Source organism: Carcharhinus amblyrhynchos, chromosome 3, assembly GCF_965287045.1.
Source record: "Carcharhinus amblyrhynchos chromosome 3, sCarAmb.v2.hapA, whole genome shotgun sequence".
Lineage (NCBI taxonomy): Eukaryota > Metazoa > Chordata > Chondrichthyes > Carcharhiniformes > Carcharhinidae > Carcharhinus > Carcharhinus amblyrhynchos.
This window is the reverse complement of record NC_137326.1, coordinates 59,061,742-59,088,806: the sequence shown is the minus strand read 5'-3', so window position 1 is coordinate 59,088,806 and position 27,065 is coordinate 59,061,742. Positions and strand designations below refer to the sequence as shown.

The 27,065-nt window shown below is 45.9% G+C and overlaps 1 protein-coding gene across 5 annotated transcripts; it reads right to left on the bottom strand.

Annotated features, from left to right (window-relative positions):
- Window positions 1–452: 452 nt before the first annotated feature.
- Window positions 453–26,704, bottom strand: pcbp4 (poly(rC) binding protein 4). 5 transcript variants are annotated; one of them, XM_080184426.1, is made up of 14 exons: window positions 25,801–25,938; window positions 23,585–23,725; window positions 22,967–22,990; window positions 22,838–22,870; window positions 22,151–22,267; window positions 20,997–21,128; window positions 20,086–20,214; window positions 18,976–19,050; window positions 16,560–16,601; window positions 13,364–13,442; window positions 12,656–12,708; window positions 5,540–5,709; window positions 3,264–3,618; window positions 841–936 (listed from the first exon to the last, which is right to left on the bottom strand). In XM_080184426.1, the coding sequence occupies exons 2-13, from the start codon at window positions 23,705–23,707 to the stop codon at window positions 3,306–3,308; spliced, it is 1,290 nt and encodes a 429-aa protein (XP_080040552.1). In that variant the 5' UTR covers window positions 23,708–23,725; window positions 25,801–25,938; the 3' UTR covers window positions 841–936; window positions 3,264–3,305. The 5 variants fall into 5 exon arrangements, with proteins under 5 accessions (XP_080040546.1, XP_080040538.1, XP_080040568.1 ...); XM_080184420.1 differs by lacking the exon at window positions 25,801–25,938 and adding an exon at window positions 26,618–26,704 and having other exon boundaries at window positions 453–3,618; XM_080184412.1 differs by having other exon boundaries at window positions 453–3,618.
- Window positions 26,705–27,065: the final 361 nt, after the last annotated feature.

Genomic DNA, 27,065 nt, shown 5'->3' with positions numbered 1-27,065 from the left:
TACCCACCAGTCAAGTAGGAAGTTCCTTGATTTTGACCCAGTATCAGCAAAGGAATGCTGATATACCTTCAAGTCAGGATGGTGTGGAGCTTCAAAGGGAATTTTGTGGCTACTGTCCTTCAGGGTAAAGGCCATGGGTTTGGAAGGTAAAGCAACCTTGGTGAGCTGCATCTTGTAGACAGTACACATTGCTGCCATAAGCGTTCTACCATGAGAAGATTCACAGCCAAACCCAATTTTATTTCAACACGTTTTCTGGATCAATTATCAAAAGTAGGGGCATTGGATGAACTCCCAGTCTTAGCCTGGGAGCTTCTTGTTTAATATGGCTGATGTATTGGCAGTACTCTATCCAATCACCTTCCCCAACTCCAGAGATTTTTCATTGTTACCTTACATATTATCTAAAAGCAACCTCCAAACTTAGATAAAAAAGGGACACAGAACTCCAGTAATGTGCCAAAAAACTTTTATTAATATTTTATAAAAGGAATTTGTGTCGCATAAAAAACTTTTATTTAACGAAACATAACAGGAATATAAAAGAAACAACTGCAAAGGAAAATGGAGAGTGAATTTGAACACCACCAACACAAGAAGACAAGGGCAGAGGTGGGACAAGGGAACAAAGAAGTGGGACTGTAATATTAGACATGGCTGTCAGCCCAGAACCCTGTGCATTCACAGAGTCTGCGTGTACCTTTACACAAAGCTTTCCTCAGTTGAGGGGCCCAACGAGCTGGCTCTCTCCCAGCCTCATCACGTGCAAGCAACTAAACACCATCTCGGCGATGGGAATGATGTGTTTTGAGATGCGAATGTTGTCAGAGACCACACGGTCCTCGCCTTTATAAACAGTAGCCGCAGGTATTGCCCAGTGGTATCCCCCGAGGCCTGCCGTCCCCAGTCAAAGAGGACACTTTTCCTTCTGTCACGCTACAAATTGAAATCAGAGAACAAATTCTAAAAGGCCAAGATCTACATTCCCTGGGACCTATGTTTAACTTCAACTTATTTTTGGGTTGAGGAAAATTTTCTGCCACTTAAAAGGGATATTATTCACATTAAACACCTCCAAGACAGGTACAGCATGGGGTTAGACACAGTAAAGCTCCACCTACACTGTCCCTATCAAACACTCCCAGCAAAGGTACAGCACAGGGTTAGATAGAGTAAAGCTCCCTCTACCCTATCATGATCAAATACTCCCAGGGAAGGTACAGCATGGGTTAGAATTAAGCTCCCTTGATGCCAAAACATATGCACCTCCACCCCAACATCAGGATCATGTCCCTTCCTGCAGCAGGAATCACATGGGGTTTATTAGGCTCAGGTAATGTCAGGAGCCTGTGTCTGTCCAGGAGGTCAGGCATTTTGTAATATCCAGGAACGCCTGTTGATTGGTATCATATCAGCTGCAGTTTCATGGCGTATTCACATCCACTAGGGAGATGGGCTAAAGGTGCCCAAATTAGCCTTACTTACAGTCTTACACAAAGAGCAGACTTGTTTTCCATTGGTTTGAGATCTAGTTCTCAAACCAAAATCAAAATAAAATATCATTTAAGTTTTCACCTGCTTGGTGAATCTAGCACTTACTGAATGGGCTCATGTTAAAAAAAAGCTTTGTGTAAGAGGGGAGGGGAGGGTATTGGGTAGGTGGATGGAATGTCCAGTGCAGAGTGTGTGAGTGGGTGTGTGTGGTGTGTGTGCGCACGTGTGCGAGGAGGGGGGGTGGGGAGAGAAAAAAATGTGCTGCATTCCAGTTACAGCTGTGGCTCGTGAGAAAAAAAAGTCTCTTTCTTTCTTCAGGCTTACCCTGGTGTGCTCTGCCAGGATTGGGAAAATGGGAACTACAACACAACTTCTAGGAAAAGGGATTTTCTTATTAAAGAAATGGGAAAATGTTTCCAGTTCCAACACGAGCAAACAACTTCATAAAAAAGAAAATCAGCCTCCGTGACGGCAGCAGAAGTTAAATCAGTCGTTCAAAATTTCAGTAGATTTGAATTAAAAAAAACAATAATACATGTTTAATTTTTGCATAGTTTGCTAAAGGTGTTTGATTTTCAGCCTGGGCCTTAAAGCCAGATATTAATTGTAAGGGGGCTGGCAGGGGACAAATACTCAAAATCTAAATGGTCGGTGACTTGAGATTGGACCAGACATGTCCACTGTAGGTACCCTTACCATGCTACACAAACCTGGTGCAGTCAATGATATACTTAAATTCTCATTGGAGGGAAAACAAAATAAAACACAAACATTGAACAGTTTCTTTTTCATTGTAATTATTTGATATTGAAATTTTCCCTGGAGGAATCAGGCTTAATAACTAAACTTAAACATTTGATGAACCTGGAGAAGTACAGCACAAAGGAAGTAGTTCGATTACGGAATGTGCCAAGCCCCCTAATGCCCAGTGACTTCCAACATGGCTTCCCTGATTCCCAGAATGCACAGCAAGCTGGCATCAGCAAAACAAATCCTTCCCCACTGCCAAATTGTTTAAAAAAAAAATCAACGTTCATTTCCCACTTTTTCTTTCTCAAGGCAGTGACTCGTGCTGGGATAGAGTTCCACAGAACCTGCTCCTGTGCCTAATATTCAAAGTGGAAGCCTGAACAGCAAACATCAATGGGCTAACTGACCATGTGGGGTGGAGGAGGGTGCCAGAGAAGGCACAGATTTGTTGGCCTCCTACTCCCCAGTCATGAAAGATCAGTTTGCCAGTCCCCACAGGTCTGATGAAAGGTATTCAACCTGAAACATTAACACTCTCTTCACGAATGCTGCCTCGCCTGACCTGCTGAGTTTTTGCAGCATTTTTCTGTTCTTATTACTTGCAGGTCACTCTTTCCAGCAGGGGTCACTGACACCAATCAGGAGTGGGAACAGAGGCTGAATTCCACCCCCCCACCCCCACTTAACCCAGGGATACTGAGGCCAATTGCCACCCTACTGAAGATTGCCTTAGAGGTCTTCTTGGACAATGTGGCTCAATTAGACAAAGGTCATGCATTTGTCCACTGAGCCACTGTCTCAAACTCCATAAATCAACATGAAAATTAAATTGACGAATTCTGCCTGCTATTAGAATGTTGATTTTTTTTGAATGTTGAGGGAATCAGGTAAAGGCTATTTAGCCACTTTGAGAGAGGGTCAATCTGTAGGTACGGACTTGTACGAAAACAGACCTCCTAAACAACAAAATTCACAAATCTGAATGAAACTCCCAATGACTCCTTCCCGTCACTTGTTACCTCACTAGTTCTACACAGGGTCTGGGCAGCTGCATCATCCTTTCAATACGGAGAGAACTTCTGTCGCTCAGACTTCTTAACCCCATTGGATGAAGAGATTTTGGCTGTATAAGCTGATAGGCTCCCAGAAGGCCCCGAAGTGGCCGCAGACAGTGCCAGGAAGGGAACGCTTTTCATGCCAAGGAGGCTGGAGATGGGAATGGCATAAGGGGCATTCAGCAGAGAGGATGGGAGGGTGGAGCTCATCGATGCCAGTGGGGAAGAGGCAGGGTTGGTAGGCTGAGAGAAGGTCATGTTGAGGTCAACTGGGGTCGTGATGGAAGCATTCTGGGAGGTGGTTTTAGCCATCTCTAAACTGTAAAGAAAGAGAGGTGGAGAGAGGTCAGGGTTATATTAGGTGAGAGGAATTGAAGATTTGAGTTAAGGAAGGGTGGTGAAGGATGATAGTAAAACAAATGTAAGGATACATTATGCCTCAGGTTCAATACTTGCGTATTGAATTAAACATACACGCACGCACACACACACACGGCACTAAATACATGCAAGGGAACCTTCGCAGCCTGACCTTCCCTTCAACCACTAAAATCCATATTATGAAGTCTACACAATAGAGCCAGACTCCAGGATGTTCACACTGAGGTCCTGTGTACATCTAGTGAACAGGTCCATATACCTATTTAAAGTTCCACTGGGGAACTTGCTCATTGGAGCAATTTGCCCCACTGTGCAAATCCTTTTCACAGAGCATAAAGTGTAGATACATTTACAGAGCTGTTCAACTTAACAGGTTGTATCCTAAACACATCTATGGGTTTGGAAGCAAAATCAAAATTAGAGATCCTGGTCTCTCTCTGTTCTTATCTTTATCCCTCTTGGTTTGCTGATTGATCTTCTGACCTACATTTAAATTTGTTTCCCAATACTGAAACTGTGGAACTCATTTCCTTCTAGCTTTGCAATCTCCAGGCTTAAGAAACAGGTCTCTGATTTTTCAACCTTGCTGGCATCCTGTGGTATGGACCTTCACCCAGGCCTCTCGATGATAAACACCAAGTGGCAGGTAACATGCCACAGGTTGGTTAGGTGGAGGAGTGTGCTGGAAGCCAGTACTTTGGACAGGCAGTCAGTGCCAGAAGCTGAAAGGAATGAGATTCGCATCTGTGGTCACTCTTACACCCAAGCTGGAGGCTTTGACCTGCCTTAGGTGGCCTGTGCTCTACATGTTGCCAAACATGGTCTAGGAATAGGAGATGCAAACAGGAGAACATAAGTAAGGAGTTACAACAACGTCTAGTTTAACCTAGGAATATCAAAATGCTTCTCTGATGAAGGGTGGTGACTGGGAGCAGAAAAACTCCACATTCAATACCTGCTATCTTGTCATCAATATCAAGTTTTCTACCAACACCAGTTAGTAGATAGCTTCACTGACCAGCAAAGTGTCCAGTTCAGGCTCGGACTGGAGCTGAACCAGGTGATCAAGCACAATGGCAGTGGAGAGCCACTTCCAACACTAATTCAGGGACAGATGTGGAAATTCAGCCAGAGTTCCTCATTCCTGTTCACACTCGTCATACAACCAAACACCCACTTCCACCCACCCACTGCTGGATACTGCCCATGTGAATAATTGAGCAAGGCCAGGTAGGGCTGAGCCGCAATATACCCCATGGTCAAATAGCCGATTAGCACTAGTTATCCAATTTGCACAGGAAGGAAGACCATTCAAAGTTTATTAGATGTTGGGCAGTGCCTGTGGAACTGTACCGCAATCAAGAGGAAAGGACGGGAGAAAATTAGAGGAAACCAATTAAGGAGCAGAGGTGCTGCAGTGCTATATCCCAATCACCAGTGAGGAGTGACGGGACACCAGCATCTGATACACTCATCACAACTCGGGTCACTAAGGTAGCAAACGGCAGAAGCCAATGCCTCCAATTGAAAGTGGGGAAAAAGCAGCAAAAGGTGACACAGCTTCAACTCACTGTGCTGTTGATTGAGAGGAGAATGGCATTGATAGCTCTGAGAACAGAACACTTGCGGCGGTGCATTCTGCATAGCCTCAGATTTCAAGAAAATACTGAAAATATACCAAACTAAATGCAATATTCCAACTTAGCCAAGCAAGTTGGTTCTACTCTATGTCCTTCTAGTCCTTAGCTCACCGTAACCCCTGTACAAAATTTGCGCTCACAGTCAACAGAAGACTCTCCCAGCTACTGTGCTGAGCCACATGCAGTACTACCCTGAGGTAGGCTGCTAGGTTTGCTTACCATGCATTTATGAGGTACTGGGCCAAGTTGATGTTCAGGGGTCCCCCTGTGATTGTAACGAGTCGTTCGGTCGAACCATCGACCTGATTGTCGATCTTGATTTGAGCACCTGACATCTGCCGGATTTCGTTAATCTTGCTGCCCTGCCTCCCAATAATGCAGCCTATTAACTGTGAAGGAAAAACAAATATGGGTTAGTAAAGAAAACTGATGAGCCCTTTGAGTCGTTTTTGTGCCTGTCATGGTGCTGGAGAAGGAGATACTGCATCTCAGACTCCATCTTAGTCATCATTGATATTAATTTACATTTACTCAACAGTTCAACATTAGGTGCAGCATACACTAGACATGGAGTAAAGGCTCCTCTATGCTTTACCAACTATTCCCAGGGCACGTACAACACAGTTCAGTTAGAGAAAAGCTCCCACTGACCTACAATGAACTTGAGGCTCAATCTCAAAAGTGCCCCATATTGTAATTTGACATCGTCTTATTGCCAATGATAATGGATGCCCGATTGAAGGTGGATTTGCACTGTAGGCCCAAATCAACCAGGATCATTTGAGCAGAGTCAAGAAAGTCAGGGAAATGACAGAACCTGATCACCAGATCTCACGGCAAAGAGTTACAATAATGCATGTTTCCTCTGCCACTACACGTACTGAAGCAAGGTACTGCTTCACTATCAAATCTCACCCGCAAATTTGGAAGATCTTCAGATTGAAGCTCAAGATAGGATAAGATGCAGCCTTTCAATGGGACTACTCATTTGATCTTACGCACGTTACAAGAGTTATGCCTCATTCCCTAGCGTACTGAACAGCGAGGGTACGAACAGCACTGAAACCTAACTAAGGGACTTGTCTTGTCATTTTGTTCATCTCATTAATAAGGGCATTTGGATAAAGTGCTTGAGATATATAAACTTGTCAAAGTGTCTGCCAGCGTTACACAGTCAACACCATAGAGCTCGGAAGCCTAGGCACACTAGCAAGCCTGGCAACCACCATTGGTATTTCCTGATTGAATAACCTGCTATGGAGGAGGAGAAAGTGGGTTCCCGGACACGCGTCCTTTGTTTGAACAAAGGGGAGCACGGTAGGTTGGGAGAAGAATTGGCGAATGTGGACTGGGGGAGCGCATTGGAAGGTAGGTCTGCTGAGGAGCAGTGGAGGATCTTTAAGGAGATCTTTCTTGGTGCTCAGCAGAAATTTATTCCGATGGTCAAAAAGGACAGTAGGAGGAGAGGTAATAAGCCGTGGATAACGAAGGAGGTGAAGGAAAGTGTTAAATTAAAAGCGGAGGCGTTTAGAGTAGCTAAGAGTAGTGGGCGAGAAGAGGATTGGGAGAAGTTTAAATGTCAACAAAAGATTGACACAGAATTTGATAAAGAAGGGTAGGAGAAACTATGAAGCTGGGCTAGCGCTTAATATAAAAAAGGATAGCAAGAGTTTTTATAAATATATAAAAAGGAAGAGGCTGGCTAGGGTGAACGTTGGACCCTTAGAGGATGAGAAGGGGGACTTGGTGGTAGGGGATGGGGATATGGCCGAGGTCTTGAATAACTTTTTTGTTTCGGTCTTCACGGAGGACGTGAATAATTTGCCGGGTGTTAGAGATGGAAAGGTGGTAGGACTGGAGGGTCTCAATGACATTATTGTTACTAGAGAGGCAGTGCTCGACAGACTGGAGGGACTGATTGTGGACAAGTCCCCAGGACCAGATGGAATGCATCCGAGGGTTCTGAAAGAAATGGCGGAGGTGATAGTGGATGCCTTGGTGGTTATTTTCCAGACGTCGCTGGATTCCAGGGAAGTGCCAGAAGATTGGAAAACGGCTAATGTTACGCCGTTGTTTAAGAAGGGTGCCAGGCAAAAGGCAGGGAATTATAGGCCGGTTAGTTTAATGTCTGTTGTAGGTAAAATGTTAGAATCCGTCATCAAGGAGGAAATAGCGAGGCATCTTGAGGGGAATTGCTTGATAGAGCAGACGCAGCACGGTTTCATTAAAGGGAAGTCGTGTCTGACAAATTTACTGGAGTTCTATGAGGATGTGTCTAGGGCGGTGGATAGAGGAGAGCCGGTAGATGTGGTCCTTCTGGATTTTCAGAAGGCGTTTGACAAGGCACCTCACAAGAGGTTATTGCAGAAGGTCAGGGGACATGGAGTTGGGGGTAGGGTGTTAGCGTGGATAGAGGATTGGTTGTCAAATAGGAGGCAGAGAGTGGGGGTCAATGGGTGCTATTCGGATTGGCGGTTGGTGACTAGTGGAGTGCCTCAGGGGTCGGTGCTGGGGCCTCAGCTATTTACCATTTATATAGATGATCTGGAGGAGAGAACCGAGTGTATGGTGTCGAAATTTGCTGACGACACCAAGATTGGTGGAACGGCAAATTGTGCGGAGGGTGTGGAGAGTCTACAGAAGGATCTAGATAGGCTGGGCGAATGGGCCAGGAAATGGCAAATGGAATTTAATGTTGGCAAGTGCGAGGTGGTCCACTTTGGTAGGAATAATGGTAGGAAGGATTATTACTTACGTGGAGAAAAACTGCAGCAGGCGACGGTGCAGAGGGACCTCGGGGTCCTTGTGCATGAGTCGCAAAAACCCAGTCTGCAGGTGCAGCAGGTGGTCAGGAAGGCTAATGGGATGCTGGCCTTCATAGCGAGGGGGATTGAATATAAAAGTAGGAGGTCTGCTGCGGCTGTATAGGGCATTGGTGAGGCCGCAGCTGGAGTACTGTGTGCAGTTTTGGGCGCCGTACTTACGCAAGGATATTTTGGCCTTGGAAGGAGTGCAGAGGAGGTTTACTAGGCTGATGCCGGAGTTGAGGGGGTTAAGCTATGAGGAGAGGCTGAATAAACTAGGCTTGTACTCGTTAGAGTTTAGAAGAATGAGGGGAGATCTCATTGAGACGTATAAGATGATGAATGGGATGGATAGGATAGAGGTGGAGAGACTCTTCCCGCTCAGAAAGGACAGTAGGACTAGGGGGCACAGCCTCAAGATAAGGGGGGGGGGGGGGGGTTTAGAACGGAGTTGAGGAAGAACTTCTTCACTCAAAGGGTGGTGAATCTCTGGAATTCTCTGCCTGTTGAAGTGGTGGAGGCTACCTCGCCAAATATTTTTAAGACGCGGGTTGATGGGTTTTTGATGAGAGGGGATTAAGAGTTATGGGGAGAGGGCGGGAATGTGGAACTGAGCCACGACAGATCAGCCATGATCTTATTGAATGGCGCGGCAGGCTCGAAGGCCTACTCCTGCTCCTATTTCTTATGTTCTTAAGAAAGGCAACACCACCATAACTATTGGAAATGGGCAAGTTAATTTATGAGGGAGTGAGAGGTCTTGTACAATGCAACTAATGTTTTTACCCCTTTTTACATTATCCCACCCACTCTCAGATTGGAGACATTTCAATTAAATGCGCAAATCACATAACAGCCAGCTCCTGTCCAATGGTAGTCGCCTCGCCTGAGTCAAGAGCACAAGAAAGGATTGGGGTTGCTGATTAATGTAAAACATAAAAAGGAGGCTCTCGCGTTTGACCTGCCATTTGATAAAATCATGTCTGATGATCTACCTCAGTGCCACTACCCACCTCTTAATTCCCAGTGTCCAAATGTCTATGGTCTTTAAGAATCTATTTAATGATTGAGCATCCACAGCTCTTCAGCATAGAGAATTTCAAAGATTCACAACACTGAAATGAAGAGATTTCTCATTCTAATCTTAAACGGCCAATCCCTTATCTCTAGTTTTTGACACTTTGGCCAGAGAGCTTACGCTCTGTCAAGCCCAACAGAAATTTAGGATTCATCCCTCATTCAACTAACAACACGAATATATTTAATCATTCTACTCAATCTTCTCACAAGACAGCCATTTTATTCATGGAATCAAGGTAATGAACTTCCACTGCCCCTCCTCCACAACAAGCATATTTTTCCATAGGTAAAACTATAACATTCTCCAGTTGTAGTCCCACCAAAAGGCCTATATAATTGCTGCAAGATTTCCTTACTTTTATACTCGAATTCCTTTGCAGGAAAGTTGAGCATACTATATATCTTGCTATTGTTTGCTGCACCTTTATGTGAACTTCACAATTCATATGCAAAGATCTTGAAATCGTTTCGGAAACCAACTTTGAATGGACTCGACTTTATAAAATAGTCTGTTTCTTCAAATTTTGGTTTGCACCAAATTGGATAATTTCCTGTTTCACTCCTTTCTTTTTCAAAATTACTGGATGGGCCAGCATTGCTGCCCATCCCTGACTGCCCTTGAATTGAGTGGTTTGCTCGGTCATTTCAGAGGGCAGGAATCAACCAGTCACAGTCACATGTAGGCCAGACCAAGTAGCAAACTTCCTCCCCTAAAGAACATTAGTGAACCAGATATTTTAAGAGACTAACTTTATATTTCAGATTCATGAATTGAATTTAAATTCCACCAGCTGCCATGGTAGGATTTAATTCCACATCCCCATGGCATTAGCCTGGGCCTCTGGATACAAAGTGACATTTTCACTACATCGCCACCTCTCCATTATGTTTCACTTGCTACATGCATACCCATTCATACAACCAATTTACACATCTCTGCAGCCTCCTTGAATCTCCCACCTAGCTTTCTATCAAACCTGGATACTCAGCCTCATCCAGGTTAGTGACAGACTGCAAATAGTTGAGATTTAAGCACTGTTCTTGGAGAACTCTATTATATTCACCCCACCAACATATGCACCTATTTTGTTTTCTTTTACAAAGAACAAAAACAGCCCAGGAAAGAGGCCCTTCGGCCCAAAGAGCCCTCACCACCATTTTAACATTACCAGTCCCTCCTCCACCCACGACCCTTATCTATGCTTTTAGTTCCTGGTCCCCAAACCTCCCAGTGTCATGAATAACAACCTCATAAGGCCAATGCCTTTCAAAAATCCAAATATACAACATTCAATGGTTCAGTGTTATCGACAATCCTACTTATAGCCTAAAAACGTACTCTAACTAGTATTATATGGTCAACAAACAGTAAAAAGACTCCGCATTTCACAAGCACAAACACGATTTGACACCAAGCCACACAAGGACCTATCATTAGGGCCAGATAACCAAAGCTTCGGGAGAGAGATAAGACTTCAAGAAACATTTTAGAGGAAGCAAAGAAAGACAGTACTCTAGGGAGGGAATTCCAGACTTTGGGGTTTTAGCAACTAAAGACATGGCCACCAGTGGAAATGTGATTAAAAATCAGGTGTAGTCAAAAGGCCAGAATTGAAGGAGAGTAAATATCCAAGGCTTATAGGAGATTACAGAGACAGGGAGGGGCAAGACCATGGAAGGAATTAAAAACAATGATAAAAGCTTTTAAAAGTAGGTGCTGTTTAACTGGCAGCTAGTGTAGGTCAGCAAGTGCAGGAGTGATAGGTGATTGGAAGTGTATACATATGGTAGGATATGGAGTTTGGATGACATTAACTTGAGTATAGAATGTGGGAGACCAACCCCAAGTGCATTGGAACTGATTTATCAGCACCATTTGCTGTCCATAAAACCCATACTGACACAGCTGATTTAGTATGTTCCCCATTACCACCCATCTAATAATAGAACCCAGCATTTTCCTACTACTGCTGTCAGGCTAACCAATAGGAAAAAAAAACTCGACTTTCAACAGTGGGGTTACCTTCCAAATCATGACGACCACCCTAGATTCTTGAAAGAACAAAATAATTACATTGCTGGAACCACTTAAAATCCTATCTACTAGCTGTCAGCTTTGGGGATTAATCAGCTGTCAGTCCCAATAGTTTCTCCAAAATACTTTCCTTGCTTGCATTAGATCATCGGTTCCCAACTTCGTTAGTGATGGACTCAAGTTGATACTTCAGCACAGTAATGAGGGAGTACTGCTTCCCCCCACCCCCAAGATAAAATATTAAACCAGGGTGTCTGCCCACAGATGGATGTATAAGATCCCTTGGCACTATTTTGAATCACGGGAGTTCACTGCAGTGGGCTGACCAAAATTTATCCCTCAATCAACATTGCCAAAAATGATTAGCCAATCATCATCTTGTTATGGGAACCTGCTGTGTGGAAATCAGCTGTCATATTTTCAACACTGTACTGCACTACAAATGCACTTTATTGGCCATAAAGCACTTTGAGGGATCTCAAGGACATGGAAGATCCTTTATAAATGCAAGTCTTTCTTTAATATTGGTGTGAATGTCTCTGACGTAGTATCCAAGCTAGATTCCTAACCGTACAGAACACCCTATGGATGTTTAAGTCTGCCTCACATGATAGCATTCTGACCTCCAACAGTTAAGAGTGCCTCTCCAGCATTGTCCTGCATGTTTTGTGAAACAGATAGCCCTTCATTCTTGTTCTGAATTTCAAAAGGCGTATGGCTTGCATGGTCTGGATAACATTCCTTTCTGCTTTTGTCATTTGACACTGCTGGGTTTTGAAGAGACTATTGTGCTGCACTGCCGACTATTTATAAGTGTGGTCCTTGCAGCGGCTGTGACCCTGCCTCACATTCATCACATGCCAGGAATTGCAGCTCTATTCCTATCCAATGCAGCACAAAGAATTGTCCTTCAGCAGAACAGGAGCAATGGATCAGAGGACAGCAGCATCAGCCTCAAATTTAGAGGCACTGCACAGACCCTATCACTAATGGAGTCCGAACAGGGGACTTTCACAGTAACTTCGTTGCTGTATCAATGTAAGCCTACTTGTGACACAAATGATAATAAATAAAAATAAACAGTGCACATTCCAGAAATATTGAGACAGTGTCACTTTGGAGAAACAATCCTTCCATTTATGACTGCATTGCATGAAGTACAGTCATCTTGGATATAGTCTAGTGTAGTCAGGTTATACACTGGAATGCCACCCACAGACAGCGCAAGTTCATTTCTATGGAGATACAATTATCCTGTTATTACAAGCTAGACAGCCCATTTAAGAACTACAGTCAGCAAACAGGGGGGCAGGAAACTAGAGTTATGGTTATAATCAAATCAGGCATGATCTTACGAAATTGCAGTGCAGGCCTGAAGGGCCAAATGGCCTGCTCCTATTTATGACCACTACTTACATCATTTGGAATCAGAAGCTCTTGAGACGTGGTCTGACCACTGTTGTCCAATCCTATAGGAGGGAAACAACAAAGTTAGAGAAGTCAGGAACACAAAAAATGCAGCCAAAGGCAGAAAAAAAAGAATTAACAATGGAGACAGCAGTGAAAGACAGGAAGAGAATGGATGAAGCAGACACAAAGTTCAGAGAAGAAAGCAATATAGCAGAATGCAAACCCATTTAAGATTCAGCCAAGTTCTTCCCCAGTCCTGAAAATAAATCAAGCAAATCCCCAAAACAGAGCAGTCCTAATATCTCATCAATATTTCCACTAAGCTGCAAACGTGTACTAGTACTGTTCAAGCCTTGTTCTAAGTAATGCAATTTAAAGAAAACGGGCACAGAAAGAGCTGACTACACACAACTAAATTTTAGAGGAACACTATCTTGTTAACAACTGCTGACCAGGCCCCTTCCTTTAAAAGATCTCTGCAAACCAGAACCCTCCAATTCTAGCATCAGTTTTTACTTCACCCATTATAATCTACAATCCCACCCTAACCAGATAATCAACCAGAGGAATGAAACACAAACTTGATACATAATTTAAATCACTTTACACTGACTCATGTTTCAGGACCAGAGTCTGTCAAATCTCAAGTAATGCACAACAGTGACAAGACAGTTAATTACTGTCCCACTTTCCAAAGGTGTGTTTATTACCTACCAGCAAATGAGGATGACGACGATTGATTCACTGTGTTGAAGGAAGCATGCTGCGCAGCCAACTGGTGAAGTTTGGATAGCTGCAAGGCAGGATGGGAAAGTTTATCAATATTCAGCAATTATAAACAGTATCATCGTGGCAATATCTGTGGCTATTGACTGTCTCAGTCTAAAGCTTTTCAGATCCTCATCTTCAGATTCCCTCCTGGCACAGTGGACAGGGTTAGCTTTGGTCTCCCAGTAGACAGACCCAGAAGGGACACATGTTTCTACTCAGTTATGTCTGATGGCAGCAAAGACAGGGAGCAGGTAGATGGCATAATTGAGAGTTAACCTGACATGCCGGGAATTTTGGTGGCTTCCTAGAGACATGACAAAGATTGGGAAAGTCTTGCTGCACCAATCTTCTGGAAACTAGTCTGCTCTGAACCAATCTTAGTCAGCAGTCTCCAGTATAAGCTGGTACAGTTACTTGCATTTATCACAGAATGGAATAAATGGTTATTAAATCATTAACAGGTATCTTAAACCACTGACTTTCAATTTCCACATTTAGATGTTCCCCTTACTTTATTCAATAAGAAACCTCAGGCTTAGTCACTCTTTAGCCATGCTGCCATTTCCTACGCCGATGGCAGTCATGGTGTGGAGATGCTGGCGTCAGACTGGGGTAAACACAGCAAGAAGTCTCATAACACCAGGTTAAAGTCCAACAGGTTTATTTGGTGGCAAAAGCCACTAGCTTTCAGAGCGCTGGCTGCCCCTTCATCAGGTGAGTGGAAGTTCTAATCACAAATAGGGCATATAAAGACAAACTCAATTTACAGAATAACGATTGGAATGCAATTCTTTACAGCTAATCAAGTCTTAAAAGGTACAGACAATGTGAGTGGAGAGAGCATTAAACACAGGTTAAGAGATGTGTATTGTCTCCAGACAGGACAGTTAGTGAGATTTTGCAAGCCCAGCAAGTCGTGGGGGTCAGATCAGAGACCGAATGCCCGTGACCGCTAAGTGTTCCCCAAGAGGAAGAGAACAGTCTTGCCTGGTGATTGTCGAGCGGTGTTCATTCGTCCGTTGTAGCATCTGCATGGTCTCCCCAACGTACCATGCTTCGGGACATGTTGTTCTCTTCCTGTTGGGGAACACTTCAGCGGTCACGGGCATTCGGCCTCTGATCTTCAGGTAAGCGTACTCCAAGACGGCCTTCACGACACACGACAACACAGATTCGCTGAGTAGAGACCGATAGCCAAGTTCTGCACACGAGGACGGCCTCAACCAGGATCTTGGGTTCATGTCACTATCTGTAACCCCCACGACTTGCCTGGGCTTGCAAAATCTTACTAACTGTCCTGTCTGGAGACAATACACATCTCTTTAACTTGTGCTTAATGCTCTCTCCACTCACATTGTCTGTACCTTTTAAGACTTGATTAGCTGTAAAGAATTGCATTCCAATCATTATTCTGTAAATTGAGTCTGTGTCTTTATATGCCCTGTTTGTGATTAGAACTCCCACTCACCTCACAAAGGGGCAGCCAGCGCTCTGAAAGCGAGTGGCTTTTGCTACCAAAGAAACCTGTTGGACTTTAACCTGGTGTTGAGAGATTTCTTACCACCATTTCCTACATCAGCCATCTTGTGGTCTCATATCTTTTGCCAATTAGGGGCAATTTTAATTCTGCCAGTGGGCTAAGACAATTGAGCTAATTTCAAAGAGACCCTTAAACAGCCAGTTGGAAACAGTGGCAGTGGCAAAGTCACCAGACTAGTAATTCAGAGATTCAGGTTAATGTTCTGAAGACACAGGTTCAAATCCCTCCATAGTTGCTGGTCAAATTTAAAATTCAATAAAATCTGGAATGGTGACCATGAGGCAAATCGATTATGATAAAAACCCACCTGGTTTATAAATACCCTTTAGGAAGGAAATCAGCCATTCTTACCTCATCTGGCCTTCACATGTATGACTCTTAACTGCCCAAGCAAACTGCTAAGTTCAGGGGCAGCTAAGGATGGGTAACAAATGCTGGACTTGCCAGCAACACCCATATCCTATGAAATAATTTTTTTTTTAAATTAGCAATTCCTATCTCTGGCTGGATATAAATGCAGCCCCTCAGGTTGATAGACTGGCAAATCACCTCACTTGAATCTTTTACAAAAACTTCAGTTTTAAGAATCAGATTGCAGGAGTGTATCCATGGATCAGAGTAAGTGGCCGCCAAGACTCTGAATAAAAACAGCCCTAATGTAAAAGCAGTTAGTGTCCAAGTCCCTGCAATTATCCGCCTCTGCTCCATTCTATATTCAATAGCAATCTTTATTCAAAGATGAAAGTTCAAAGTATAATTTCAGGGATGAGAGCTCAGCTGCAAAGGAAAGAAAGCAGGGATTTAAACTGACATAGGCTGCGAGTGACAGTGCGGGCCTGGGGTATTCATTGCTCAAAGGTTGGTACTGAATTCCTTTTCTCTGTGCCTACCTCCCCTTGGTTTGGCAGCTCATTGCAGGTGGCAGAAGATCAAGTGGAACACAGAGTGAACGACGGCTGGCTATTCAACTGTGAAAAGAAGTCGCAGTCCTGTCCTCACTCAAGATGACCATTCTTCATGCAAGAATTGGCAATGAACACACACATACAAGTACACGCATGCACAATCAGAAGCAAGAATACAGCTGATCTGTCCACAAGATTGGTGCCTGTAATACCACAACAGGCCATTTCCCTGAACAGATGAGCAGTAAGCCCACCAGCAGCCATGATGCCAGTGTCTTGGCTAAGCAGTTGGCAGGCTGGATTTCCAAGTGGCAGAGTTGATAGCTACTAGTTCAATTGCCAAGAACATGGTCTGCCTGCCTGCCTCCCTCTAGCAAATTCCCTTGTGCATCATGAGGTTACTATCTAGTGGGAGGAGAGATGGTTGGTCAATAAAAAAGGTACTGCAGCTTTCAACAGCTGAGTGCATAAAAACACCGTCCAGGAAAGGATCAGGGTTGTGTTCCCCCAAAAGGACTGTCTGAAGCCTCAAACTGAGTGCCCCTATATCCCTTGGGAAAGTGGGGTGGGAGGGAAGGTATGGAGGTGTGGGTCAGAGAAAGGGACAACTAATCAGCCAGATTCCCATTTCCAACTGGCTTCTCAATGCAATTTTTTCTGTATAAAAAGCTACAATTATTTGAATTTCACTTACATCTGGATGAGGGACTGCAAACTGCCCCTGGACGGTGTAGGCCTGAAAGAGAATTTTACAGAATAAGGTACTGTTTGAATAAGTCTCACTAAAAGCCACAAGAGGCTCGGCCTCTAGCCATAACGAAGGGGCTTATCTCTCTCTTTACCCCTAGCAACAAACTCCCTAAAGAGATTACCTGAAAATCTGAGACATGGCTGATTTTTATTCTTGGAAGGAAAAAAGTACCTAGGACAGTGGCAAATAAAGGCTGCCAGGATCTTACACAACTGGGCCTCAGGTGGTAGTACTCTCAGCTTTGAGTCAAAAGATTGAAGTCCCAGCCTGGAGACTTGATCAAAAATCTAGACTGACACTCCAACTTTGCACTGAAGGAGTGCTGAACTGTTGGAAGTAACTTTCAGTTCAGATGTTAATCCAAGGCACTCTCAGGTAGGTGTAATAGCTCCATAGCATTATTTCAAGAACCGGGAAGTTCTCTTCGGCGTCATGGGCAATATTTATCTCTTAACCAACATCACTAAAACAGATTAGTCATTTTCACTTGAATTATACTGTGTGCAAACTGGCTGCTGAGCATTCTGTAACAGTGACTACAATTGTCAGATATTTCAGTTAACGTGAAGTACTTTGGGAAGCCCTGAAAAACACCATTAAAATGCAAGTTCTTCAATATCAGTGCAAAAGCTGTGGCGGTCAGTGATTAACGCAACAGCAGATTCTAATGACACAATCTGACCGGTGACCTAATACAGGACTTGATTGGACAGATTTTGACAGAACAGATAGTTTTCACTCATGGGGAAGAGCACAATTTAATGAAATCAAATAGGGAATGAAGAAGAAATTTCTTAAACCAGAGAGTGATAAGTATGTGGAACTCTGTACCATAAAAGAGTGAAGTGGACAGTATAGATGTAGCTGAGGGGAGGCTGGATGAGCACAGAGGGAAGGGACAGAGGGTTACACTGGTAAGAGTTAGATGAGAGAAGATAGGAGGAGTACAAGTGGAACATAAACACCAGTATAGATTATTTGGCCAAATGACCTGTTTCTGTGTTGTATAATCCACATAATTCTATGCAACAGCCAAACTGGATCCATTCACAGCCAGCTTTCCACAGGGATTAGTGTCTGGGGAATGTAAATATGGGCTCCGCATTAATGCGGAGGAATCAGAGCACTAGAATGAGGGGTATGTACAGAAAGGGTCTTCCCAGTCTCTGTTATTGTGAAGGGAATTATGTCAAAGTACCAAAATAAACAGTCACTGTCAAATGCAACAGGACAGGTGAATACAGGCAGGTAGATTTATCTTTAGAGGACAGAAAATTCAGACGCAATAATAACAGCTTTCCGCGAGATCAGCAACAGCTGCCACAAATCCCATCAGTGAGTCAGCACTTGACCGAATTAATCCCTCATTCTAATTTGCCCTACTTCGCCAGCTCGCTTATTTTCATAGAAAATGTATCAACAGTTGAAGAAGGGACACTGCTCCTGTGGAGTTTTTTTTATTGAAGCGGCATTATATAAACTGCTACCTAAAGCACCCACTGCCAACCCAACCCCCCCAACCCCTGTCCCATACACTTGTGCAAGCCAGTTGGGCCCAGGTTTCATTAGGAAAACAGCTTGAAGTTTGTACAGCAGACTCAGAGACAATAGCTCAGGAGTTGAATCCAGCCACTGTGCATCAAGTGACACTTTTAGTCTCCAGAGGGAATGCCAGCAGATTTGGTATAGTACTTGCAAAGGTGTGGTGGCAGGACTGAAAGTTATACTGTGGAGGGATGCAGAGCCATCGCTCGTCTTTAGTGTCGGCTGAATTCAATTCTTCAAATGCGCAGAATAATGAATCAATGCTCAGGCTTTATTAAATGGTTATTTAAAAAAGGTTAATACTTCTCAAGTATTGGAGTGATTACCAAACAAAAACTCTAACCCTGTCAAAAAGAGGTTTTCAGTCGAGTCTCAAGCTGATCAGTCACTCCTTAGCCTCAGGGAGGTCAATCAGCCAAGAGACACACACTGATCCCACCTGTCCCATGACAGATTTTTACATCGTGCATGAGTGACTACACAATTGGCACATGACACACCATAGCTGTCCCTCGCCCTGTCCCCAGCCTTGGCCTGCCAGAGATTGGTGCCCAGTAGGTTGTATTTGTAACCTATCTACCTCAGGACACCCGAGCTACCTCCCCATTCCCCTTAGCTCTTGCAGCACAAGTGGTTTTCTCTCAAAGGGGAGAGAGATCCATTACAAGTGTGACTGGATTATAGACTTCACTTTGGGTGGACTCTAATAGGTTTATAGATTAACAGCCATAAATTCCACCACTGTTGCTAAGAAAACAAGAAAAGGCTGATTTTGCAGATTGAGAGTTGATGGTTGAGTATCAATTGTGCTTACCTGACCACCAGAGAACACAACAGGTCCAGGTCCGAGACTGGGACGGTAGGGAATGGTGGCACCCTTGGGTGGAGACTGAAGATGACCAAAACATGATTATTACCATAAGAGCACAAGAAATAGGAGCAGCAGTCCCTGTCAGCCAGCTTTGCCATTTAATATCATGACTAAACTCCTACCTCAGTTCTGTTTTCTGACCTCATCCTCACATTCCTTCAGTGTCCAAAAACCTACCTACCTCATTTTGCAATACACTCATTAAATAAGCAGCCACAGCACTCAAGTAGTGAGGAAGCAGAGATGTTAGCAGATACAGCCTCTAGTTCCTCCACTGCTAAAGTTGAAGCTACCTTTAGCGCAACAAGGATGTGTCTGGAAAGACTGAGGCTCCATAGCAGTTCATTGCAAAGATGCATCCTTTCCCACCTCTGGCTTCCAACTCCACAATTTTGTAACTTTTCCCATCCATTTGTCTCTTACTGCTGGTTCCCTCTGTTTGGAACTTTCTCCTCATTCTTCCCAAGGCAAAAGGTATAGAAACCTACCCAAATGCATCATAATGGAAACAGAAATTCTACAGTGCAGAAGGAGGCCATTTGACCCACCAAGCCTGCGCCAACAACAGTCCCACCCAGGCCTCTATCCCTGTAACCCCATGTATTTACCCTGACACACGGACAATTTATCATGGCCAATCCACCTAACCAGCACATCTTTGGACTGTGGAAAGAAACACACAAAATGGGGAGAATGTGCATCACCATACAATGACCCAAGGCTAGAATTGAACTCGGGTCCCTGGCACTGAGAGGCAGCAGTGCTAACCACTGCACCACCGTGTCACCCCACATCTCACTCCATTTTCAACTCCACGCCTCCTTTACTCATCTGTCTCCTCAAAGCTGCAGGCTTTTAAAGGCTAAACTCAGTGTTAGTACCTCTCTACTTTGTAATCTGTGCTGTGGAATATGGTCCATCACCAATCCTGTAATAATGAAGACTTACTCATTAGTCATTAGTTTCCTGATGACCCAGTGCCCAACTGGAGTTATCCGTTTTCCTGCTGACCCTAATCACCAATGCCCTTACAATTCATATCTGCATTCTTACCTCCAGAATAACTGCACAGATCTGCCTGATGCAATGAATGATAGCATCCTGGGTCCCAGAGATGGTGACTGCACGCTCGGTCGAGTTTGGCAGCAAGTCTCCAGCTACCTGCACCTGAGCTCCAGTAGACTGCAGAAGAGAGGAGAACTCAGCTGCTTTAAAGCATTCAACAAACACTAGGTAGAGTGTCAAACCCTAACCTCAGTATAACATTGATCTGACAGCAGTGAAGAAGGCTGCTTGATCCATCACATACTGGCTCTTTGTAACAGCCATTTAATTAGGCCCAATCTTTTCCACATTTTCAAAATGATTGAATCTGCTTTCACCACCCTTCCAGAAAATGTGTTCTAGCTTGCAACAATTTGCTCTGTAAAATTCTTAACTCTACCCTGGCTCTTTTGACAATTATTTTTAAATGCATGTCCTCTGCTTACCAAGCCACCTGTGAATGCAAGAGATATCCTTATTTACCCAATATAAAACCCCATATTTCGAAAATCTCTATCACATCTACCCTTAATATTCTCTGCACTCATCCAAGATAGCCAGCAGCAAGAAGCAGTTTCGTTCTGATGCACATCCACACTTTGTGACGTGGAGTTCCTGATCTCAGCCAGGTTGTAAAGGGAGAAGAAACCATTAGCTGGGAAAGGCAGTTACCTCACAAGCTCTTTCCCCAGCTATCTGCAAGGTATGTGCAATGTTGCATCAATGCATAAACAGCAGGAGGAACACAATGACATGAAGTGAGTCGGTTTGATACCTTGTCATTAGTTTACTATAGTAGGGAACTAACAATGGAAGAAAATTATTAATACAATTGCTTTAACAGCTAGAAGAGAGCTGCGCTCAGCTGGAGCCAGATTCCTGCACTCACTGCTGATGACAGAGCTTCCCAAATAACTCACTTCTCGGATCTCCTTAATCTTTGAGCCTCCCTTTCCTATCAGTGAGCCGCATTGACTGGCAGGAATCACCAGGCGCAGAGTAACAGGGGGTTTGCTTCTTGCAACATCACTCATGCTGGACGTAGTGAGATCCTGGAACCAAAAGACAAACAGGACTGTTATATTGTAGAATGTCAGCACAATGGCTCCTGGCCTTTGAAGAAGGAAATGAAGGGAGAAGGGGTAGAAAAACCATTTATAAGTTAACGTGAAAGTATATTCGACAATGCTTTAAGGAGTTGCAAGGAAAACACCGCGACAAAGAAGTAGATATTCCAGGATGTCATTAAAAGTTTGGCTCTAGCTGGACGTTCATGGAGGGTTGTCAAGGAGAGTGAAATGGAGGAGGAAATTCCCCAGTCCACGACCTAAACAGTTTTTAAAATACTGGCATTCATACTGATATTTAACGACAGAATAAATAGTGCAGCAAAGGTAGAGGGGATTACATAAAAGCGGAGAGTAAGGTCATGAAGGGATTTAAATAAAGATGAGAATTTTAAATTTGAGGCACAGAGCCAAAGTCATTCAGCAAGGACAGGAGATAGAATGAGATGATGTAGGAAAGGGATGATGTGGGAAAGGACACCAGGTCCAAGGAGCATATAACACCTTCAATACCCCACACAAGACTGTCATTCTTAATGTAGCAGCCAACATACATGAGTGTCACCAGGGGCTGAGCAATACAGAGACTAATTGGCCCAATCCTGATCTTTCCCTCAAGAGCTTCAGTATAAAGAAAAGTTTTGTTTTGTATATATGTGGGAGTGTTTGATGGGGAGAATAGAGGGAGCTTTACCTGCTGAGAATGGCGAGTTATGATTGTAGTTGGGATAAGAATCCCAAATGCTAGAATTGCTCACCATTATTATCACCAGCAGCCACAAGACCAAAAATCAAATCACAGCTACTTTCAGAGCTGTAGTTCACCAAGTGAGGTCCCACCAGAGAAAAGACAAGAATTGGTTTGAGAAACCTGAGGCATCAGCATTTGATACACAATCTACTTCTGACTATACATTCCAAAATGTTTCCCTGGAAAAGTCCATGAGCCTCAGCCAATCTGTGCCACATATATTGCTTCACTTATCTTGCACGTCCTTCACACATACCTCCTCGAGTTTCCCTGTGATCATTGTGAACGCTTTGAACACGGCCTCCATTGAACCAGTGATTGTAATGATGCGTTCAGGGCATGAACCTTCAGACACATTGATACGGGCACTGCTCTGCATAAAAGAAACAGAAACATGTACCTGGATATTCACAGCAAGGTAACATTCATATAAACTATCCTGAACCTTTGACTGGATTCCAGCCTTTAATTTATACCTGGGTATCCATTACTCTCTTCATGTACCCCCATCAGTTAGAATCTGGTAAACTAGTCCTGGGAACTTGACACTATATTTAAAATCCTCTACTACAGAGCCTTTTGATTAAAGTTGGATGTCAAGCTTTGAGGGTTGTAACTATGAGACTGAGTCTTGATCAGGTAATGGGGGATGATCTACTTGTCTTTATTCCTACCAATCAACATTCTACAAACACATCCTTCTACATTAGGACCAACAGGAACAAATAGTACATGGATGCGAAGATAAGTTTTGCTGCCACAGTGGGGATCCCCACCATCATGCTAGGGTGGCAGTGCCATCATGGAACAGACCTTGCAGTCAGATATTTGGTAACCGGCAGCAGTGGAATTATAATCCACCATAATCTGTGCCTTGTGGTTCTGGGATTTGACTCAAATCACTATTACGAAGATTTAACAACTAGACACTGACAAAACTCACCTCCTCCCGCATTCTCTTTATTGTGTCACCTTTCTGAAAAATAACATTTGAGAAAGTGAAATCACCAAATACAAACCCAGGAAAGTACAAAAAAAAATTAAAGATAGAGGAACAGAAATGGGCACATACCTTTCCAATGATGCTGCCAACCTCCTGAAAGAGAGAAGTAGTTAGATTAGAAAGTCTGTTTGGGGCCTAGCTGCCCTAGGTTGGGTCAGTAACACGACATGGGGAACAGGATCAAAAGCAGAGAATTCAGCATTTCTTTTAGTTTGTTCAGGAGATGCAAGGAATGCTGGCATTTAGAGCAGCTACCTGTCATCCAGGCTGGTATAGAACCGACATCACATGTGGACCAGATTGGCACAAATCCACTCCTAAAGATAATCAGGAAGGCAATTGGCCTTTTAATGATAATCTGACAGCTTTACTGTCACTTCGACTACTGCCTAATTCTATTAAATTGAACTTGAAACTACCAAAGTAGGAATTGAACTCCTGTTTTCTGGATCATCATCATAGTAGCATCACTCCAATACTACCACCCCCATTAATCACCACAGCATTATTTATGGATATAGACAGTCCTCTTAATTGGCATACAAAAGACATTCCGAGCCCATACGTAGCTCTCCCCACTGACAATACACTGAGCAGTCTGGGGAAGGGACTAGAGTTTGATATAAAATATTGTTAAGGGAGGGTCTGTGGATCACACCCAGGCTTGGCAGCTCTTCAGTCAGGTACCTTGCCATGCATGAGCAGTCGGAGTGTCAGCGTAACGTGCAGTCCTCCATCAGAACTGTAATCGGATTGATCCATTGTTGCCTGTAACTCAGTATCAAGGGTCATCAAACTGTCACTAAGCATGAAGAGAACGTTTCTAATCTGAAAGAGAAAGAACAACTAAAGTTAGCAGGACGATAAAGAACTACTGATGTGGGGTTTTGCAAAGGTGACCCAGCCTACCAACTGGTCACTTTATGTCTGGCAAATTGACATAAGATGCCACAGATCACAATGTCAATGGTCAACGTGGGATCACATCTAATCTTGGGCTAGCAGGACAATGTACCTCATTTGCACAGAGATAGGACAAGCACAAATGCCACAACAGAGTGCTTACACAGCTCTGGTGCCAACCCATCAAGGCATCCTTTATTGGGGAGAGGATGGTCAAGCCTGTGCGTCTCCATCGCGACTAGTCTGTGTTTACACTGCCTGGAATAACATTAGTTTAACACTACAAACCAGGTGTATGCTTTCACACTTGTTGTTAGTTTAGAGGGTGTTACAAGCAATGAGAGCAGCTGTACAGGCATTCTGCCTTTTGATCTTCCTCAGCTGTCAGGCGCACAGCCCGTTAACAGAATCTCAAGCTTATTTTAAACACAGATGACGACAGACATGCCACTGGGTGCACACCATTTCCCTCATTGAAATCAAACATCCAGATATCTGCATGGCATGATGGGGAGTGGAAGAGGGGGGGGGGGAAGGGGGAGTGGAAGAGGGGGGGGGAAGGGGGAGTGGAAGAGGGGGGGGGAAGGGGGAGTGGAAGAGGGGGGGGGAAGGGGGAGTGGAAGAGGGGGGGGGAAGGGGGAGTGGAAGAGGGGGGGGAAGGGGGAGTGGAAGAGGGGGGGGGAAGGGGGAGTGGAAGAGGGGGGGGGAAGGGGGAGTGGAAGAGGGGGGGGAAGGGGGAGTGGAAGAGGGGGGGGGAAGGGGGAGTGGAAGAGGGGGGGGGAAGGGGGAGTGGAAGAGGGGGGGGAAGGGGGAGTGGAAGGGGGGGGAAGGGGGAGTGGAAGAGGGGGGGGAAGGGGGGGGGAAGGGGGGGGGGAAGGGGGAGTGGAAGGGGGGGGGGAAGGGGGAGTGGAAGGGGGGGGGGGAAGGGGGAGTGGAAGAGGGGGGGGGAAGGGGGAGTGGAGGGGGGGGGAAGGGGGAGTGGAGGGGGGGGGAAGGGGGAGTGGAGGGGGGGGGAAGGGGGAGTGGAGGGGGGGGGAAGGGGGAGTGGAGGGGGGGGGAAGGGGGAGTGGAGGGGGAAGGGGGAGTGGAGGGGGGGGGAAGGGGGAGTGGGGGGGAAGGGGGAGTGGAGGGGGAAGGGGGAAGGGGGAGTGGAGGGGGGGGAATGGGGGAGTGGAGGGGGAAGGGGGAGGGGAGGGGGGGGGAAGGGGGAGTGGAGGGGGGGGGAAGGGGGAGTGGAGGGGGGGGGAAGGGGGAGTGGAGGGGGGGGGGAAGGGGGGAGTGGAGGGGGGGGGAAGGGGGAGTGGAGGGGGGGGGAAGGGGGAGTGGAAGGGGGAGGGGAAGGGGGAGTGGGGAAGGGGGAGTGGGGGGAGGGGAAGGGGGAGTGGGGGGGGAAGGGGGAGGGGAAGGGGGAGTGGAGGGGGGGGAAGGGGGAGTGGAGGGGGGGAAGGGGGAGTGGAGGGGGGGGGAAAGGGGGAGTGGAGGGGGGGGAAAGGGGGAGTGGAGGGGGGGGAAGGGGGAGTGGAGGGGGGGGGGAAAGGGGGAGTGGAGGGGGGGGGAAAGGGGGAGTGGAGGGGGGGGGAAAGGGGGAGTGGAGGGGGGGGGGAAAGGGGGAGTGGAGGGGGGGAAAGGGGGAGTGGAGGGGGGGGGGAAGGGGGAGTGGAGGGGGGGGGAAGGGGGGGTGGGGGGGAAGGGGGAGGGGGGGGGGGAAGGGAGTTGGGAGGGGGGGGGAAGGGAGTTGGGGGGGGAAGGGAAGGGAGTGGGAGTGGGGGGGGGGAAGGGAGGTGGAGTGGGGGAGGAGAGCGGGCGGGGACCGGCTGGGCTGGAGGCGCCGGGCGGGGAGGGACAGGACGGGGGAAGCAGCCGGCGCGGCGGGAGTTACCGGGCCGAGGAGGAGGGGAGGCAGGGCCGGATCGTGCGAATGGGGAGGGGACGGTTTGAATCGTCGAGTGCGAAGAACAGAAACCCTGCCCGCAACCCCGGGACTCGATGCCGGCCTTTACCTGAACTGCGATCTAGCCCCGGTTGTCGCTCTCAGTCCAACCGCACCACCCTCCGCTGAGAAAAGGCCTTTTCAACCAACTTCCTGCTGCCGGCAAACAGCTCGGGACCTCGCGGCGCAGCTCTGCAACACCGCCCCAGCTCCCCTCCGCCGCTGCTGCCCCTAGCGGTTCAGCGCCATCCCGGCTCCCCTCCGCCGCCGCTGCTGCTGCCCCTAGCGGCTCAGCGCCACCCCGGCTCCCCTTCGCCGCTGCTGCCCCTGGCAGCTCAACGCCACCCCGGCTCCCCTCCGCCGCTGCTGCCCCTAGCGGCTCAACGCCACCCCGGCTCACCTCCGCCGCTGCTGCCCCTAGCGGCTCAACACCATCCAAGCTCCCTTTCGCCGCTGCTGCCCCTAGTGGAGAGACACAGTAAAAAGTCTGACAACACCAGGTTTAAGTCCAACCGATTTATTTGATAGTACGCTAGTGAGTGTACTATCAAATAAATCGGTTGGATTTTAAACCTGGTGTTGTCAGACTTTTTACTGTGTTTATCCCAGTCCAACGCCGGCACATCCACATCATGCCTAGTGGAGAGGCCCTTATTGACTGTCAATCTTCAGAGGCTGTTTTGTCTGATGACAATAAGTTCTTACTATACTCACCCCAGTCCAATGCCGGCATCTCCACTTCTTGTCTGATGATAGGTAGAGATGCGACAACTGGCCTGAATACTCCAGGGACAGGGGGAATATACACCGTTTCTCTAACTATTGGTGATTGGCTTGTTCCACCGTTCAGGTCATGGCTGATTTGTACCTTCATTCCACATACCCACCTCATAAAAATCTATTGTTCATTCTTCAACATATGGATTCACTCCACAAGGTAAACGTTTCAGGTGACCCACCTCGTCAAATCCTTCTTTATCATTTTAAGCATTCAAGTCAGCTCATCCTCAATCTCAAGCTGAAAATAAAGACATGAGTCCTCATTCTTCTCCACCTCTGTAACATCACCAGTTCTCCCCAGCCTCCAGCTCAGCCAGTGCTAAAACCCTGTCCATGTCTTTCCCCCCCTCCAGACTTGACAATTTCCTTTGCTCTCTCCTAGCTCACCCTTCATCAACTTCAAATTATCCAAAGCTCTGGGCCAAATCCTAAATCAAACCAGGTCCCACTCATCAACACCAAATCTCTCCATGAGCCCACTCCATCCCCATTTCTGTAATCTCCTCCAGCTGCACAGCTGTTGAGTTCTCTGAGGTCCTCTAACTCCAGTTTGAA

Bases quoted from the DNA above. Each gene is read 5' to 3' on its own strand.
- pcbp4 (XM_080184420.1), bottom strand. From the start codon at position 23,707: ATGCTTAGTGACAGTTTGATGACCCTTGATACTGAGTTACAGGCAACA. The intron at 21,129-22,150 runs GTATGTGTGAAG...TTTTGGTTCCAG, and splicing joins TCACAGGGAAACTCGAGGAG to GATCTCACTACGTCCAGCAT. The intron at 13,443-16,559 runs GTAAGTGAAATT...CCTGCCTTGCAG, and splicing joins TTGCAGTCCCTCATCCAGAT to CTATCCAAACTTCACCAGTT.